The sequence below is a fragment of the Poecile atricapillus genome, chromosome 1 (assembly GCF_030490865.1).
Source record: "Poecile atricapillus isolate bPoeAtr1 chromosome 1, bPoeAtr1.hap1, whole genome shotgun sequence".
NCBI lineage: Eukaryota > Metazoa > Chordata > Aves > Passeriformes > Paridae > Poecile > Poecile atricapillus.
The window spans coordinates 123,016,391-123,034,605 of record NC_081249.1 but is presented as its reverse complement, the minus strand read 5'-3'; the positions used below and the strand labels follow the sequence as shown (position 1 = coordinate 123,034,605).

At 38.9% G+C, this 18,215-nt stretch overlaps 1 protein-coding gene across 1 annotated transcript in view; it reads right to left on the bottom strand.

The window, feature by feature from the left end:
• LGR4 (leucine rich repeat containing G protein-coupled receptor 4) overlaps positions 1-18,215 on the bottom strand; it is an 82,628-nt gene that overhangs the window by 2,227 nt on the left and 62,186 nt on the right. The window contains exons 13-20 of the mRNA XM_058832399.1: positions 17,623-17,694; positions 16,695-16,766; positions 16,281-16,406; positions 14,972-15,093; positions 14,339-14,413; positions 7,479-11,339; positions 4,605-4,648; positions 3,427-3,486 (exon numbers count right to left, since the gene is read on the bottom strand). Coding sequence (XP_058688382.1) covers positions 10,063-11,339; positions 14,339-14,413; positions 14,972-15,093; positions 16,281-16,406; positions 16,695-16,766; positions 17,623-17,694 — 1,744 coding nt within the window. The 3' untranslated portion in view covers positions 3,427-3,486; positions 4,605-4,648; positions 7,479-10,062. The remainder of the gene's footprint in view (positions 1-3,426; positions 3,487-4,604; positions 4,649-7,478; positions 11,340-14,338; positions 14,414-14,971; positions 15,094-16,280; positions 16,407-16,694; positions 16,767-17,622; positions 17,695-18,215) is intronic.

Sequence of the window (18,215 nt, the reverse complement as noted above, 5' to 3'; positions counted from 1 at the left end):
GAAATTCTAGCAGTTATGAACTTCTTCAAAATAATTACAATAATAGCCTTCTTGAAATACTCCATTCTCAAGTGCACATTTATTTCTAAATAAGTATCTTAAATCAAATTAGACACATTTGGCATTAGACCTGAAGCCTATTAATAGAAAGCAGTGATTATCATTTGCCATATATTCACTAAGGTCACACCATAAAACATAACAACGGATCCACGATGAAAATAACATTTCTAACATACTAACACCACTAGCAAGGCCATGTTTTCACTCCTTCTCTTTTGCAAATATGGCATTTCCCACATTATCTGCCTCCAGCTATTTTTTGTGTAATTTTAAGAGGACAACAACAACAACAAGATTCAGAGTGCACGCATACACGGAAGGCTATATACAAAGTGGTTTTTATTATTATACTTCTCAGATGTTGGCACCTATACATAGAAGCTGCTATATGAACACTTAGTACAACACAGCAGCAGTGTTACTCAGAAGCAGTGTCTGCATCAGCAAAGCACGTATTTTTGCCCACAGTTTAATAAGACTGCCAACTCAGGCCCTAAAAGAGGTTGTCTTCAGCTACATCTCAGTGCTGCCAGAGAATATTGCAGCAACAGGCCCTAGAGTTGGGAGCTGTTCCAAGCAGCCTCTGAAGCTGCAAAGACATGTTGTAGCTTGAACAAACTGCAACAGAACTTCCAGGTGCATGAAAAAAATTGCTTATTGGGTAGATCTATATGGAGAGGTAAAAGAGTAACTGAAGGAGAAAGGACTATAAACTGAATGATCGCTCTGAAGCTTCTGATTACACCTGAACACTTTCCTTAGACTTTCAATATCTTTTTCAATAAATGCTTTTAAGTAAAGTTCAGTGTGGTCCATATTCCTACACTGCTCTCCATGGAAATTAGAGAACCATGCTGGAAACCTGCACCCCCATGAAGCTCTGCTGTCCTTCCTTTAATCCAATGGCACTTTTAGCTCAGTTCAGCCTTAACAGTTACATTCATCACCAGTTAATGCATAAGTCTGTGAAGTTTCCATCATGAAGCCGTATTCCAGAATAAGACAGGCTCTCTCTCCCTTCTCTTCCCCCTTCTGTTTTTAAGGGAAGAGTAGGAATCACTTATTCTCCTGTCAAGCCAGCGAGATCCCAAGTAAAAAGAATGCATATATGGTTGCATATAATTGAAACTGAGTAAGATTAAGTCAGTGGAGCACGAGCTGTGCAATGCACACAAACAAAACTGACTCTGGAGCAGCTATATAAGCTATATACACTACACAAAGCAGTGCTTTAGTCTGCAAGCACTTTTAAATTAAGGCAGGAAAGACTGTAGCTTTTTATCAGGCTCAGACCAACTGCATATAGACAATTTATGAGCCCATAAAAATATTCAGGTGTCCACTACGAAGACTTTCCAATGCACTAAAAAAAAAAAAAAAAAAAAAAAAAAAGAACAAAGCGCGCTTAAAGCGCTTATCAATGCAAACAAGCTTATTTTTATGCGACATAATCTTCCGTCCCCAAGGTCTCCAGCGGAGTGAAGAGAGTGCAGGGGCCAACAAAGGGCAGCCCCGGGCCCAGCTCCAGCCCGGTCCCTGCCGCAGGGGTTACCTATGGCCCGGCGGGCTCCGGCGGGAGGCCGCCTCCCGCTCCTCCTCCTCCTCCTCCTCGCAGCCCAGGGAGCTGGAGCGGGACGCGAGGGAGAGCGGCGAGCCTCGGGAGGGGCTGAGGGGCTGCTGGCCCCCAGCAGGCGGCGGGCTGAGGCGGCCGCTCCCGCCGGTCCCGGGGCGCCGGGCGCCACCGCTCATGGCGGGGCCACCGGCGGCCGTTACCGGGAGCGGCCCGGGCCGCGCTCCCAGCGGCCCCCGCGGCACCGGCACCGGCCCTGCGCGCCCGGGCCCGCCCTGAGGCCGAGACAGGGCCTGGGAGGAGACACCGAGGGTCCCCGATACGCCCTAGAGCAGGGAGTGGATCCTCCCTGCACACGGCATCTGACGGAGGCAGCCCCGCCCAGGAGAGGCAGCAGCCCCGGGACTGCCCGCTCGGCCCACGCCGGCCGATCGTCCCGGCCGACCACTGACACGCGTATGCAAATCCATAGGAACTCTCCACAGTCGTTCTTTATTCCTTAACGCTTATGTACGTGTACCAGTCCAATAAACGGGAAGCAGTAACCTCATCTGCAGGTGACAATCTCAACAAATCAGAGGGCGGCATTTTAACATTTTTGAACAGCCGAGTCAAGATTTGTAATCCATGCTTGCATTAAATTGCAAAATCCCATTTCAGTCCTCGCAATTACGGTCTTGTTTCTGATTCAAATTTCTAAAGACTTGGTTTTCATACACCTCTGCTAGAAAAACTGTGTCCTTTACCTTCTCTATCAGTTAACTCCCCACTGAGTTTAGATCTATAATAAATAGGTCAGATTATATACATCTATATATTCCTATCCTTGTTTGCCACTACATTCTTTGTCAGCCTTCTATTTGAGCTCCAAATCCCAGGAACACAATCCCCGTTCATTGCTTATGCTTATACCCCCCCTCTTTCAGCCAAATCTTAAGCAGGAATAGCAACAAACATTTGCCTTACTAAAGCTTTTCATTACCCTCAAATTTCATCGGCCAAGTAGATGACTGCTGATCAGCAGTTGGGTAATTTTTATAAAAATTTGAGTAATTTTCTTATGGCTGACTAAGCAGAAGCATTTTAATAAGCATATTAATATAAGACAGAATTTTGAAAATGACTGTAAATTTGGCTGCTATATTAATTTTTCTTGTGAAGATTCTTCAGGTGTGCTTAACAAGAAATGTACTTTTAATTGGATAGGCAAGTTGAAAAATAAGAAACTATTAAAAATGCTTTGTCTTAATCAGGAAAGTCAGTTGTGACATCTGAGGTAACCGACTTGCCATATAAATTTCAGTGACTGAATTATACAAAAAGGCTGTCAAATCTATACAACCATTATGTGTACCTAGACACCACCAAAAATGAGTGCAGTGAGGCAGGAGATATCTCAATACCATCATTAACAGCCCTAAAAGATTACTAAAATTATCATATTTGAAAATTTTAAGATGGGATGTTTGGTGCTTGTGCTGCACTGACAGGCACCCAAATTTCTCTGACAAACAGGCTGCATCTCTCTCTCAGGAGCGTGTACTTCTCCCTCCCTCTTGATCATTGTACCCTTCACTGACCCACAAAACCTTACTAAAGTGGTAGAAAAATACTTGTCCAAACAACTTGTGGTCTGAGCAAGCTCAAGCTCAGGGATGTATCAGACTGCTGAGGCCAAAACCAGGCAAGCAACAGGAATACACAGCCACAAAATAAGAGGGAGAGGTAGAGGTGAGGTGTAAGGGATTTGGGATTTCCCCCTTTCAGTGCTGGAGCTTCTGCATTTGGCTTACCATTTCACAAGGAATTGCAGTTTTGACAGGTTGGTGTGACAGTATTTGACAGTGTGGTTCCTGTAAAAAAAAAAAATCCAAATGTTATTGCATTGCTGATCACCAGATGATCATACAGAACTGTTTTGCAGCAAGCTGAAAAACACAAAAAAAGGCCTGAATACATCTCTGATCTAAGCACCCCCAGAATACTGAATGCATCACTATGCACCAAATTGATGTTCATGATGCTTAAATAACTCCATCCACTTGTGATAGATTATTGAGCTGACTATCATAAAATAAAGAATCAATTATGATTAGCCACAGTATCTAATAAACAAATTACACCTGTTGAAATAATTTGATGATTCAAGTATTGGAGACAACAGAATATCACTAGAATCTAAATTTCATGCCAAGTAAAGTTACAAGAAGAAAAAAATTTCAAATTGGTCTGAATTCTTAGGATACAAGTTACACAATCCATTGCCTCTGCTTTCTTCCAACACAAACCACCTGTGGTTTCACAGGAACTTCTGTATACATGCTGCATTCAGCTAAGAAATAAAAGCAGCATGCAAGTTGTTCACTCCATGACTACCCAAGCACTGTGAACAAAGCTTCACGTCATGGCAAGCAGGAAAACTCCAAGTATTTCAATAGGCTGCAGACCAAGGTAATTTCAAAATGTCTTAGGAAGGCTTGAAAACCTTCCCTGACTTTAAAGCCCATCTCATAGTCAAGACTGGCAACAGTCATAAATAAATAGAAAAATTGGAAAGCCCCATGTTGTCTCAGTAAATTGGGGCTGGAGCTCACTGCACTGGGCATCTCTCACTTCTTATGGAGGCCCCTGTCACCTGGAATGGTGAGTAACTATGAAACCCATGTCTCAGGGCAACGCAGCAGCACTTTTGCCAAACACAGACATTTGAGCTTGTCTATTCCCTTCCTATCCCATCCTGCAGAATATGAGAATTTCTCAGGATGCAGGAGCAGGTATTCGGAAAATAGTTTATATTAACAAACCTTAGTATTGGGACAAGCCAGTAGAGTTTATGCATCAAGATTGCCCATACAGAGGGTGGCAAAAGCCAGTTCATCTTTTGGGAAATTAAAGCATTGTTGCTGGAACAGCAGAAGCATTCCAGCTTTGAAGAGATGTCAAAACATAATACTGTTACTATCCCTCTTACCATTCTGCTCAGCTTGTCAAGCCAGCTCCACCAGCCACTGTGCCCTAGTTAACACAGGAAAAGTATAAGCCCAAATAATGTAATTTTGTAAAAAAGCATTGAAACAGAAGTCCTGCAGGTTCAGGCACACAACTCCCATGGCCACAGAAGAACTAACAAGATAAATGGCATATTGCAAGGATGGCAAAACCTTAATTCTGTGAACTGAATGCCAGAAGAAGCTGCCCTGGCAAGAATTACATGCCAAAACTGCTAAAACCCATAGGCAAAATCAAACTGCCACAATGATGTACAGAATTTGCCACAAACAGCTGAATGTAGTGCATAAATATATACACACATGTCTATGGTTGATATCAGGGTGAAAAATCATCCTAATTTCTCACTAAAGAAACTACAAAAACTACATTTAGTCCTTCAGTGCTAGCTCACAGTCAGAGACTATAGAATAAGCACTTAAACCTATCTAGCAACAGAGAGTAAAATTCAGAGTAAAAATAGCACAATGTGTATACTTTCTGTCTGCATGGTCATGCCAATCAGCGTGTCTGAACAACCAAATGCTCATGACAAATTTCTCAGAAATATTCCCTAATAGCCACCCACAGCATTTAAAAAAAAATTACACATAAAATATCAAGAAAGCAATACCTTAGGTAACAGACAGAAAAGATTTAAATTCTAGACACAAATCAACTACTCTCAATCACTAAGCACCTTGATTTGCCAACTCTTGAATTGTTCAGTTTTAGAAATACAACTGTAATCTGATGAACTCAGTCTCTGAAAACACAAGAGCCAGCAGAAAGAAACTTCTCAGTTCAGCTTGATGAATATTAGCCAGAATTAATGAAAAGAATGAGATCAGATTGCTTGCAGATGTCAAGTCTAATTCCCCAACAGACATTAAGGAACACAGAAGCATAGAAATAATCACATGGGGAAAAAAAATATACTAAATTTAGGGGAGAAACAGAGGCTTAGACATCAAGCTTTAAGCTTGAAAAAAAAATACTATTTTAGTTGCAGCCTTGAAAAAAGTAGAAAATTTGAACCAAATATAGTTGAATTAAAGTTTTCTTGAGTCTTCAGATTTTCCAGCATAAGGAAAAATAGTGTGGAAGGCATGTGAGCAAGGGAAAAAGCCACTTGGCTCACACTCCATGTCAGAGCTCAAGCAACACTGCCTGTACTTGTCTACTGGCTATTTTTGTGCCTGAATGTGTAGTTCTGCTTGATTAGAGGCTGTGAAACCTGAGAGGTCCTGGATTGCTTCACTTTCCTTCATGGTATGATGTATTCTCATCCTTGCAGTATACTGTATACACTGCTAGTCCCAGGCCAGATTCTGCTGACTGCAGATGTGGAACCATCTGCTTTAAAGGGGTAGGGCCTCCAGATGAGAATTTCTCTCATCTGTGGAAATGTGCAAGAACTCTATGGAACATATGTAGTTTAAAATCACATCTTTGTGAATCACTAGAAGGATTCCCACTCAACCCAGCTCTTTTATGTTAGTTGAAGATCACAGCCCTCCTGCTTTTGTACAGCCTTCGCTTCTTTAGCTAGTTTATAGTTCTGCATAAAGTCTTTCTCTTTTTAAGCATTAGATAGTAATAGATCTACTTGCTCATTTTTGGGCTGGAATTTTCAGAGCACAGGCTATGCTTTTGTTACTGGAAACCAGTGAGACACTTCATATTTCGTTACCCTCAAATCAAAATTAGTTCCCTATAGCAAATACCACAGTGACCACAAACCAGTATTTCTTACTTAAAACCTAAACAATGTTACTTTATATTGGAGTAGTACCATAAGTGCAACATATGAAATAGTTCTTACAGTATACAAAGATACAGAAAACAGCAATCTGTGACACATTATATCCCATTTCAGAGTTAATTTCCTTTTTTATTGAATCATTTTCAACTGGAGTCTAGTGTTAAATCAGACTCTACAGTACCATATGTGAAAGGTAATATTGAAAAAAACTTCCTGCTAAGAAAATAAACTTACGCCAACACTAAAAGATAAAAAGCATTGATGTAATTAAAAAATATTGAGAGTACATATAAAACAAACCCTTCATTGTGCTTTTAATTAAAAATATTACCCTGTAAATTGAACTGTAAGGCTTAAAAATAGTAATCAAAATGAAAAGAATTACTGAAGTATCTTTGTGTAAGTCTGAAATTTCTGAGTAAATTCATGAATAAACAGAAAATTCTATTGGAAAGAAATGAAAACAGGCAAAAGGCATCTAGATCAAAAAGTTGCAAAGCAGATGCATCATTTTTATAAGAGAATGAAAAAGCTCAATTTAAAATGAAGAGCTCTCACCAGCATAATGCCACAGAGCAGGCTAATATCCATCTGTGAGAAATCACTGTTAATGGAAGGAAGAGAGGGAATACTTCTGGCAATTTTATTTGTGACCATCTCCCTGGAAAAAGGTGCTTCCTCACAACAGCAGAAGGAAGAAAAACAACAACAAAATGCTCTCCTTGCCATATGTTTTTCATTTGAAGTCAACAGCAAAGCCTTTTTTTCCCTTCAATAAATCCTTAAAGTATTTATTTTCTGTGGCTACCCCAGAAGGGTGTAACTTGTGGTTTCACTTGTTTCAGTCTCAAAACTGAAATCAGGAAGCTTTACCTAGCTGAAGAGACTGCTGAGGTGTCAGCTCAGAAAGCCACTGGTACTTAGGTAACAAAAATCCCACATGTTGCTAACACAAACTGTCCCCATATATTTGACATTGCTTTTGGAGTGGCAGCAAATTCTCAGTGGATAAAAATATCTGAACATGCCACTGTGCCCTGGCCTGAGATCAGCTTGACCAGTGAAGATGCAGCAAAAGTTGGCTTTAAGTACCTGATGGATTTGTCTGGATTCTCCTTATGTGATCGTCCATGGGTGCCACACACCTGGTCATGTTGAGAGAGGCAGGTTTTACAGCATTGCTTCATAACAGGCTGATTTCAGTAGCTGCTGCTCATATTCCTTCCCCTCTACCAGCAGCAGACAGAACCAGTGTGTGCTAGAAGACACTGAGCTGACTGCATTAAAGAGTTAATTGCTAGTATAACTGAACTCCAAAACCATACTGAGATACAGTGAAATCCTAGAACTTCAAATGGATCACATCTGACCTTTTTAAACAGCACGGCACAAAGACTCACTTGTAAAACAGAAGAAATAAATCCGTATGCAAGAACACTGAAAATATTACAGCCTTTCTGGAAGATTCATGGATGGATTTCCTTCCCTACTGATTACAAATGGCAGCTGACATTTACAGTCCTTTTTGAAAAGCATTCTTATTACCCTTAACAGGTTGGCCAACAGAGGGAATGTGGGACAAGCTGTGACTCTCATACAATGATGGCTTAAAAATCTCCCAAAATTTTCAACATAAAAAAGTATCAATATGAAAATTATAATCTGTATGATCATTCAAAACATACTAAAACATTTCCACTCAAACACAATACATAGCACCTTTAATCAAGAGATGGCTTCAGATGAGGGCTAACACTTCCCTTAAGGTTTTTAGCCTTTTGCATGCTAAGAGTCATCATTATTCTGAAATCATAAATCCATTTGTAAACTGGCAACTTTCTTGTTTTTCTGGCAATTCTTTCCTGAAACTTTCACTACATGTAGCCAAGGAGCAGATGGGACATAATTTATGCTCAATAATTCTACATGTGCACAGTTCTCAGCTTGAACTTTTGAAAAACAGAGATAAATAACCATAGGTATTCATGTACCCTTTATTTGCTTTCAGTGTAACATTTCATGCTAATTGCAGATGTAATATTCATAAGTGTAAATATAAGAATTACCAACTCTTGGATGGTTTTCTTCCCTTTTTACACTTGAATATTCTGGCTTACAAAATTAACAGCATACAGTAAATATTCCTCCCATACTTTGTACAAACTACATGATTTTGATACACAACGATCCTGTTTTTATTATAGTGACAATATACAACCACATCTATTTACAATGAAAAAAGTACATAAACCACATTTTAAACATTCTGCTACTGGCAGCCACTATTGTTTAGGAGGTAGCTTTAATTAACAAAATGAACTGAAGCCACATTTCCCATCATGGGTTCTATCAAATAACTTACAATACAAAGATAAAAATTCATTGTATGAACAGTATGTACAGTTTAATTCTCAAAACAGCAATCTAGCTTTAGATCTTAACAAGAATTTCTCCAGAGTAACTGGGATGGCAGTGGATTTGCTCTTATCTAGTGTATTGTCCAAAAACCTTACATAATTACTTAATCATGCATTAATAACTTTGTATTGATCATATTTCAAACTAAATATTAAAAAATTGATCACTGGTTGTACTTAAATCATTTGGGTCTCTGAACTTTAATGCTTTAAACAGATTGCACTGATTAACATGAAAATCAGTGACTTTGCACAGTGTACTTCACTGTCAGTAAAGTAATTGGAAAAATACTTTTTTTTTTTTACTGCCCAATTGTGTTGCATTTTCCCTCCATTTCATAAAATCTCAGTCTATCCATAGGTATTACTGGAGTGCTGTAACATTTAACAGGCTGCAGAGTATTAGCCAGACTTATTGCTAAGACGTGAGCTGTGTACAGTGACAGCTCTGCTAACACCCCAATAACACCAACATTCCTTCCAAGGGTATGACTTGACTGCATAATACTGAAGAAACTTGCTGTGGTTCACCTGAAGTAATGCGTCATCACTGGAAAAATGTGTTTAACCCTATTATTCCTGACAGCTGTTAAAAATTATTCCAATAAATCTACAGAATATTGCAGATTACAAGTACTTTACTGCAACAAACAGTTTTGTTTAATTGAACATTAGCTAAAATATGAAACAAACACATTATTCTGATATTGCTGTCACAGTTACGTATGGGAGAATAAATCCCTTTTTTGGCCCTGCAATAAAATGCATCCTGAGATTCAATGCTGAATATACTATACAAAGCTAGCAATAGATTTTTTTGCTTAATTATAGAAAAGTCACATTTAAAAATAATTTCTGTAATATTAAACAGCTGTCCTTTATATTGTGCTTTTGCAGGGGAAAAAAAAAAATCAATAGAACTTACCTCACCACCAGATGAAGCAAAGTACAACTGCAATATGATGTGGTAACACACCATTAGCATGTAAAAACTGTATTAAAGAAACCACTATTGTGTGAAAAGACTAAAAATATTGGGTAACAATTTTGGTTTACCAATTATTTACAGTCAGGGCAATTGATTTATTTAATTTTTTTTTAAAATGTATGGCTCAAGAAATTACTGCCCACTTCCCTTCTTTACAAATGACACTAAATAACGATTACAAAAGTGCTTCCTGCTTGAAAAGTCAAAACAGGCAACAGTCTGTGAAACATGATACCTCTTTATTGGAACAGCTGATGGCAGAAAGCCCTTTTCAGTCTTTAATTCTTGGTATGTTGTAGGCATAACGAACCAAAGGGAACCCTCTGCTTTGGTAGAAACAGGCACGGCCGCAGGCCTGCACTTGGTCCGAGCTGTCTGACACAAAGGAGTCGTCCTCGTCCGCGTAGTCAGAGTGGGCTGACTGCGTGCCACAGTCTGACCAGTAGCCATCTGGTCTTTGGCAAGGCACCACTGCCAGTGCAGGACAGCTGTGGGATTTTATTAAATGTTTACAGGGCATGGGCTTGGATAAAAGGAGTGATTCACAACATTCACACAGAGCAACGCTACCCTGCAGGTGGGTGTAAATGCCGCAGTCGTAGTAAAAATCCTGCGTCACACAGCCCCCTTGAGCACTGACAGCAATTGCTACTGCTCCGTTCTTCCTGGTCAGCTGGCGCCTGAGCAACTTCCAGTCTTCCTTGAACTTTGGGTTGAAGAATACGTACAGGACTGGATTCAGGCAAGCAGGCAATGGGAAAAATATCAAAGTAACAGACTTCATGATTTCAGGGCTGATAGAAATTGCAGTGATCAACGGTGCAAATGAGAAAAACGCAACAGGACAGAAAAAGATGCAGTTCGTGAAGATTAGCCAAGCAACATGCTTAATCGTGCTGGACTGTGAGTTTTCGGAGAGATCCTCTTTTTCCAAGTTGCAATAGAGTTTAGTGTAGATAATGGCCATTAGCAAAAATGCTAATGAATTCAGTAGCACTAAAGTTACTGTGAAACCTAACAAAGGTGTTTCTCCAGTAGGGAAGGGCAAGCAAAGGGGTGATGCTGAGTACTCTGCTTTATAAAAAAGTGGTAAGCATCCCGCTACCAGAGCACACAGGAAAGCAAAAAATGCTGCAATTTGAAATTGTTTTTGGCGATTGCTTTTCCCCTTTTTAATGAACTCCTTTGCAGAGAAGCTCCGTTCAACAGCAGCCAACATCAGGAAAAAAATGGCACTTTCTGATGAAAAAACTGCAAGAAACCCAGCAATTCTGCAACCACTGCCAGTCTCCCACCATATGCCAAATTCAGCAAATCTTCCCCAAGATACAGCATCCAAGAATGTTAAAATACCGGTATAGACTCCCATAAATAAGTTAGAGACAGAAATCAGGCTTATAAACAGTTTGGAAGATGGCAATGTAGTACAGGATGCAAATATTGTTAACATGACAAGCAGGTTGAAGAACAAAGCAACCAAAAAAATAAACCAGACAGTAAGGCGAATCATCCAGCTGCCCAATAAATATTCACAAGGCTTAAAAGCACCTAGAAGAAAACAAAAAACAAACAGAAGGACAACAAATTTAGGAAAAAAAATCTGCCTTAATAAGTAAGATTTTGAAAAGGTCTTAAAAGCATACTCCTCATTAATTCATGAATAGAATACACACCTGAACTTCTAAATAGGTCAGCTGAAAGTAAACTATTCTGCTGAAGTTATTCACTAATTAATTATGTCTGAAATAACTACTGCAGTGAGTGGTCACTTGAGAACATTTTGTATAAACAAGCTAGCTAAACAAACTTAATTACCTTTTAGCTATTCAAAATAGCTTTTAGTAGTGCCACCGAAATACTTTATTTTATGTAGATTTCATACTTCATAAAAAGGTTTGGCAAAAAATACAAAAGTGAATGTTCACAATCCCCTTGTAAGGGAAGAGAATTTTTAGAAAGAACATGTTCTCTCAAAAAATTATTCACAAACCTTATGCCTTGTGGACTAATTTTTGGTCACAAGGAAGTATCTGTAGAACAGCAGACAAATTCAGTTTAATCAGCTTTAATAGGGACAGGCATTTACCACAAGCCCAGTCCCCCAGCCTCGCCACTAAAAGGCACTGTGAGCTTGAAAAGTCATATGAGAAATCTATTTTTTCTTCTTCTTTTGCCACTTAAAACAGCTTATATAATAAAACAGTCCAACAAACAAAATAATAGAAGACAAGACAAGAAAAAAAGGTCACTACTATTGCTTACCCTTCTAATCCCCCCAACTACTATTTATTCCATAGGGAAATCCTACTGATTTTAAGTAACAATCAGAAGAATTTAACCTCACCTATATCCCCAATAGGCACTAATGTGTCCTAAGCACAATAGCTCAGGATCCCTCTCTGCAGTTGAGGACCACTCAGGGACATGAAGAAAAATTCCCAACTATAAAGGCTGGAGCTTCTGAGCTGGATTCAGCCTGTGACCCTGGCTCTGAGCAGCACATGCCCTTCCTTTAGGCAGGGGAAAGGTAATGCAGGCAGGAACAGAACTGCCAAGAATGATTAAATGTCAGGGCAAAAATCCCCCAAGGCCTAAAGCAACTTCCAGAAATTAATGAACTGCCAAGCAAAAAAAAAAAAAAAAAAAAAAAAAATTGTTTATTTAAATGATCAAGCTTCGTTTCTGGCCACAGAATAAGGGAGCCTATTGGATTATCAGGAAATCAGGAGTAAAACCCCTTTTTAGCAGGTATTCCCAAGTAAATCATCAATGACAGAATAATTAACTTTACAATACATTCATGTTACACAGTAATACCTGCTAAGATGATCTACTTAAAAATAAAAACAACTTCCTACTTATGAAATTTTAAAATGTCAACTCTGTGCTTCCAAAAATTGATTTGAAGCCACTTTTCTAGTTGCTGTGCTTTAGACAAATAAAAGCCACCACCCTTTCCTGTCTTTCTCCCAAAGTCTAGCTATCCTTGGAGTTAAAAGTTACCCTCCTCTCTCACTGATATTCCCAGCCCATGCTGGGAGGGGGCAAAAATTCGTGCTCAGAAGGGTGTTTCAGTGAACTTGAGCTACTTGAGCACCACTGTTCAACAATCCATTCTTTAGGCAAAGTGAAAAGTGGATCTACAGGCTGAGCAATGATTCAGAATTTACATGGTGGGTGGAGTATCTTATGACCAGATGGCAGCATGGCATAGAAACTTGTTAGTATGAGAGGGACTAGTGAAAAACAAGGCAAATTGTGAACTTGTAGAACAAGCTCTTTCTTTTAGACCTATTACAGCATTTCTGGCGTGGACAAAAAGAAAGAGCTAAAGACTTTAACCCATGTAACACACCATCTCACTTCTCATTCTGTAAACAGGAGATCAAAATCAAGTAAGCACCTTTAGCAAATTAACTTTCAGATTATATACAATTACATTAATAATATATTTGACTTTCTGACTACAGGTTTTTTTGGCTGTGATTAAGAAATCCTTGTGATATTCTGGATATTACAGCCAAAGCTAGCTCAAAAGATAGACATATTTTCATAACATAAAATAGTAGTTAGAAGAAGAGAAAGAAATAAGACTTGGAAAATTCCGGCTCATCCAGAAGTAACTTCATTGGAAGCATACTGTTCCCCCTTCTGCACGCTCCTGTTTATGCAGACAAAAGGGTACAAGATGTATGGAAGGAATCCTCTGGAGAGGCTGTGGCCAAGGCAAGAAAGTAAGAGACACCACAGCAATTCCTTTATGAGCTGGGTGGAATGGGGTACAGAAATTTGCAGTTTGAGTAAGAGAAACAGAAGGGCAGAAACAAAGCTGCCTAGAATGAAAAATATTGCAAGATCAAAGACATTCAACACTCCTGGACTATTCATGCCTGAATTGGAGCAAATCTGGTATGCCAATAAGACTGTTCACTGCACAAGTGTGTTTAGCAGTTAAAGATGCTACTGCCTACTCCAGCTACCTGTAACAGCCCTCTGCTCACAGTTATTGAGGCTACAGCAGGGCTGGGGAACAGATCACACCACTGCTCCTTGTCCTCTCTCCTGGAAAGACATTAAGCTTCATTAAAACCACCAATGATAGCAGTTTGTGTTAAATTTTTAGTTAGTTTTTGAGTTAAGCTTTTAAAGCACAGGCTGAACTCTCACTGGAACAGATGATACAGTCTGCTCCACAGATATCTCCTTGGCAAAAATAAGGTAGAATTAGGAGGCAGTGCATTAAACACAGTAGACTCCAATTATGAGCATTACAGTCTTGATTATTCTGCTTATGGAAATAAATTTTGGTATTTTTCCTAGCACAGTTCTCCAATAAAGGGCTATGTGTCTAAAGCTGAGTCAAATCTTTGTGATTGCTCATCCAAAACAACACTGACATCAAATCAAGTTTTAACAAAAGCATCGGAGAATTTAATCTTCTGTGTACAGAATGACTACCAGGAATGAAAGATGTAATTCTGCATTCAACTCTTTGCATAACACCATGCCTGAAGTTCAGTGTGGCTAAAGCATATTTGAAGATTTACCTGTTGCTGGTGTACAGTGAATAATAGTCTGTCCCAATTCCTCGTTTTTTCCATTTCTTGGAATATCTGCATTAGCTGTAGAAGTGAAAAACGTGTTAGTTGTAGGAAGAAAAAGAAGTGAAATGGCAGTGAAGCTGCCTAGGATGGAAGTAGCTCACTGACACCTGAGCCTTTTGACAAGTGAAGTTGTTCTGGTTTGCTACATAAGGTAGTGCTCAGTACTGAAATTGCTGCTCACATGGATTTGAAACAAAGCAACATTTTTGATCACTGGGGAAAGATCTAGGGAGCCTAACGTAGACAGTGGAAGGACAAGTCCTGTCTGAATAGAAAGGCTGAAACACTGAGAATAAAACTATGGCAGAAGCAATACTTGCAGTTTGGATTTTTTAAATTACTTTTTTATTTTTTCAGACAGGCAAGTCTTTCAGTGTCCAACATATCTTTCAACTGTTTAGAAGGAACATGGCACTGCTGATTTGTAAGCAATTGCTAAGCACTTTCAGAAACTGCTTTTCTATCCCTACAAAGACTTATATTTTTCATATTCCCTCAATCAAAGGCAACATACACTACTACTATTCTAGTCTGGTACAAAACAATACTGCTGGTTAAGTACGATGAAACATTTACCCTTCTCATGATCCATCAGGGCACCTTGATCTTGGTGACTAGAATCTTCAGCATTAGAGCTTAGATAAGAATCACAACCCCAAAATGCACAGCACTGGTAAGCATATGGTACAGAGAGTGACCTGAAATACAGGCAGAACAAGGAAGACCATTAAACTTTGTAATGAAAGTTAGAATTACCACCTATTAAAAATATTTCAGCAGCACACTTCAGTGCTAAACTCAAATCTTTTTCCTCACAGTGGCTGATAAAAACTATTTCAAATTGGATCAGGTATAACCATTTCTAATGAACTCCTGCACTGAGATAAAGGACAGGTGATGTATACAAGTGAGAAGTACAAAGATGATATTTTGATATTTAGCTCTCTACTATTCTTTCTACTCCATATATATGAACCAAATTCTGATCAGGGTTAGTTTGCAGCATTGCTGTAGAAATTAAAATGAAAACTAATTGGATGAGCTAATTATAGAGTAACTGTTTTCTAAGAAAGATAATTCCCAGATGACCACAACCTTGTGTTACATATATCCTTCTAACTTCATTCTGTGATACCGAAATAAGCTTTTTATTTTTTCTATGTTTGGCAGAAATGATACATACTTTTATACTATACATGGCAGAAATGGTACATACTATACTGCTATTCTGGCAGAGAAGTACATTTTCACAGAGTTCTAAAAAACCCACATAAACAACGAGGGAATAGACCAGAATCTATTTTTTTTCACTCAGGACTACAGTATCAGCTATCCTGAATTCTCTTCTTGAAAATATTTAGGAGGAACAGCAGACTGCTTCTTCTAAATGTGCAGAAAGATCTTTGTAAAATGGAAAACAGTTCATCACTGTCTGATCCATCTCCCACAAAAATCAATTACAGGTTTCCATGTCAATGATTATTTTTATTCTTATAATTTGCCTCCAAGAAAATATATATATAAAGCATGGTGATTATGTAATCAGACACCAGTGTGTCAGCTCCTGTTTTCCACGCTGTGAAAGACAGATGTGCTCAGTTCAGTAACAAATGGAAATCTACCCAAAGCACTACTCTCAAGTCAGATGATATGTTGCCTGAAAAGCTGTGGAGGAAAACCAAAAAAAATCCCAAGAAAATTATCTGCAACTGGCTTCTATACCAGAGCAGTCAGATGCCCTTTATATAGACCAACACTGAGATACTACAAGACTCAGCAAAGGGCCTGATCATTTGTAAATGAGTACTAACATACTCATTTATGAACATTTAGTAACACATTGCTTGGTACTGCAAGTACTCTGTGCTGTTATTTACCAACATACCGGAGTTTTGCAAAGTTCTTTGCTGCCAAAGCTTCTTTCAATTCAGAATTGCCTGTGAGTTTAAGCTGGTTCAGTCCACTCAATCCTTCAACTGGAACAGAACTGAGCTCATTGAAACTTAGGTCTCTGAAATGTGAATATAAAGACCATGTTACAAAGTTTGAAGATCCTCTGGTGAACATTTCATTAAAGTAGGGAAGGACTTTATCATATGAGGTTGTGGTCTGGAGATGCCTGTCACTGCAGTAGGCACTCTAAAGAAGTGTGCCCTGCATATATTCAGCTAGCAAGAGCCTTCCTGATTCACAGGTATTAAACAAATGATGAACACATCACTTTTAAGCTAAAAATATTTATTATTTCAGCTGTTTGAGGATAGAGAGAGGAGGTGACTGCAAAGAACAGCCTACTTACAGGTTAAGTAGAGCTCCAACAGTGATGAAAGCTCCCTTGTGGATCTGATGGATCCGATTTCTACTGAGGTCCCTGCAATGAATTCCATAGGAGATTATTTTGGCAGTTTCACCAAATGTAACAGCCAATGTACTGAGGGAAAAAATCTTAGGTGACAAATATATCCATCTTTTACCAGAAAAGCAGAATATATCCCTTGTCTTCCCATTCAGCCAGCTGTAACAGCAGCCATATTCCTTGGTAGGGCAGCTGTATCCTGCTTCATCACTTTAGTAGAATCCATCTCCCATTCCTGCTCCCTTTCCCTTTCTTTCTGACACAGCCAGCACAACCTGTGCACCCAAGGCAGAGGCTGGCTCTGGCATCACCTATTCCCAGCTTGAAGGTGCCAGGATGACCACTTTGGTAACAATTGCATCTGTAGCAGGATATGTTGGCAGAGATGGGGGAAGGCAACAGAAGAACAAGCAGAAGAGCAAAATCTGCTCTGCTTTCAAATCCAGCTCCAGCTCTGCTGGACCACCATGACTTCACATAACATTCTTCTTAAAATACCTGTCTATTTATGGATTGTTATTCCTGCTAACTTAATATAGCTTGAGTTGCAAGGGGAGAAGATAATTTTGTTTGCTTATCTGCTTCTCCTGAGGAAAATAGATAGGATCTCTCCAACAAATATTATATAATGAAATAATATAGTTACAATGCCAAATACTGGACCACTGACAAAATCTCATTTTTAGACTTCATATTTATAAAAATATTTTTATAGGCTAGAAAAATAAGATGGAGAATAGAAGGAACAGGGCTGAAACTGGCTGCTGGCCTTTTGCCATCAAATTTTTAACACCAAACCCTGCCATCAGTTTACATGGGAATCAAAGACATGATCTTGTTTTACTCAGTATGCAGCTATATATGCACTTACAGCACACGAAGGGAGGATAGTCCTTGAAAGGTGTCCTCTGCAATTTCATGGATTTGATTATGCTGTAAGGAACTGCAAAGAGAAGAAGCAGAAACAGAACTTTGTTAGCTGATTTCAAATGAAGGGATAGCTTGGTGTCTGCTAATGGATGGCTTCAGCCTTATCAATCACAAGATTTTACTCATTTCCACTTGTAGACAGACTGTCAAGTATTTTGCATCAGCTACGTTAATACAAAGCATTTTCATGGCACCTCTGCCCAATCCCAATTCACAACTCAGTTTAATTTAGAAGAGACTATTAAGTGTAGACTGAATTAATTTCAAGCTAAAAATAACACTTTGTGAACACTGAAGAGTCATACTGAAATTTCAAACAACACTCCATTCTGTGTGGAGTCTTTAAGCATATTCTAACCATTCCATTTATGTGCATAGCAATACTACTATGAAATGCAGGATTAAGCTGTGTCTTTCATTTCTTTTGCGCCACAGGAATAATTAAGTATTAGCTAATTAAGGAAGACACAAGCAGTCTCATATGAGATCACCATATTATCTCTCTCTATCCTTAATTTTCAAAAATTAAGATCA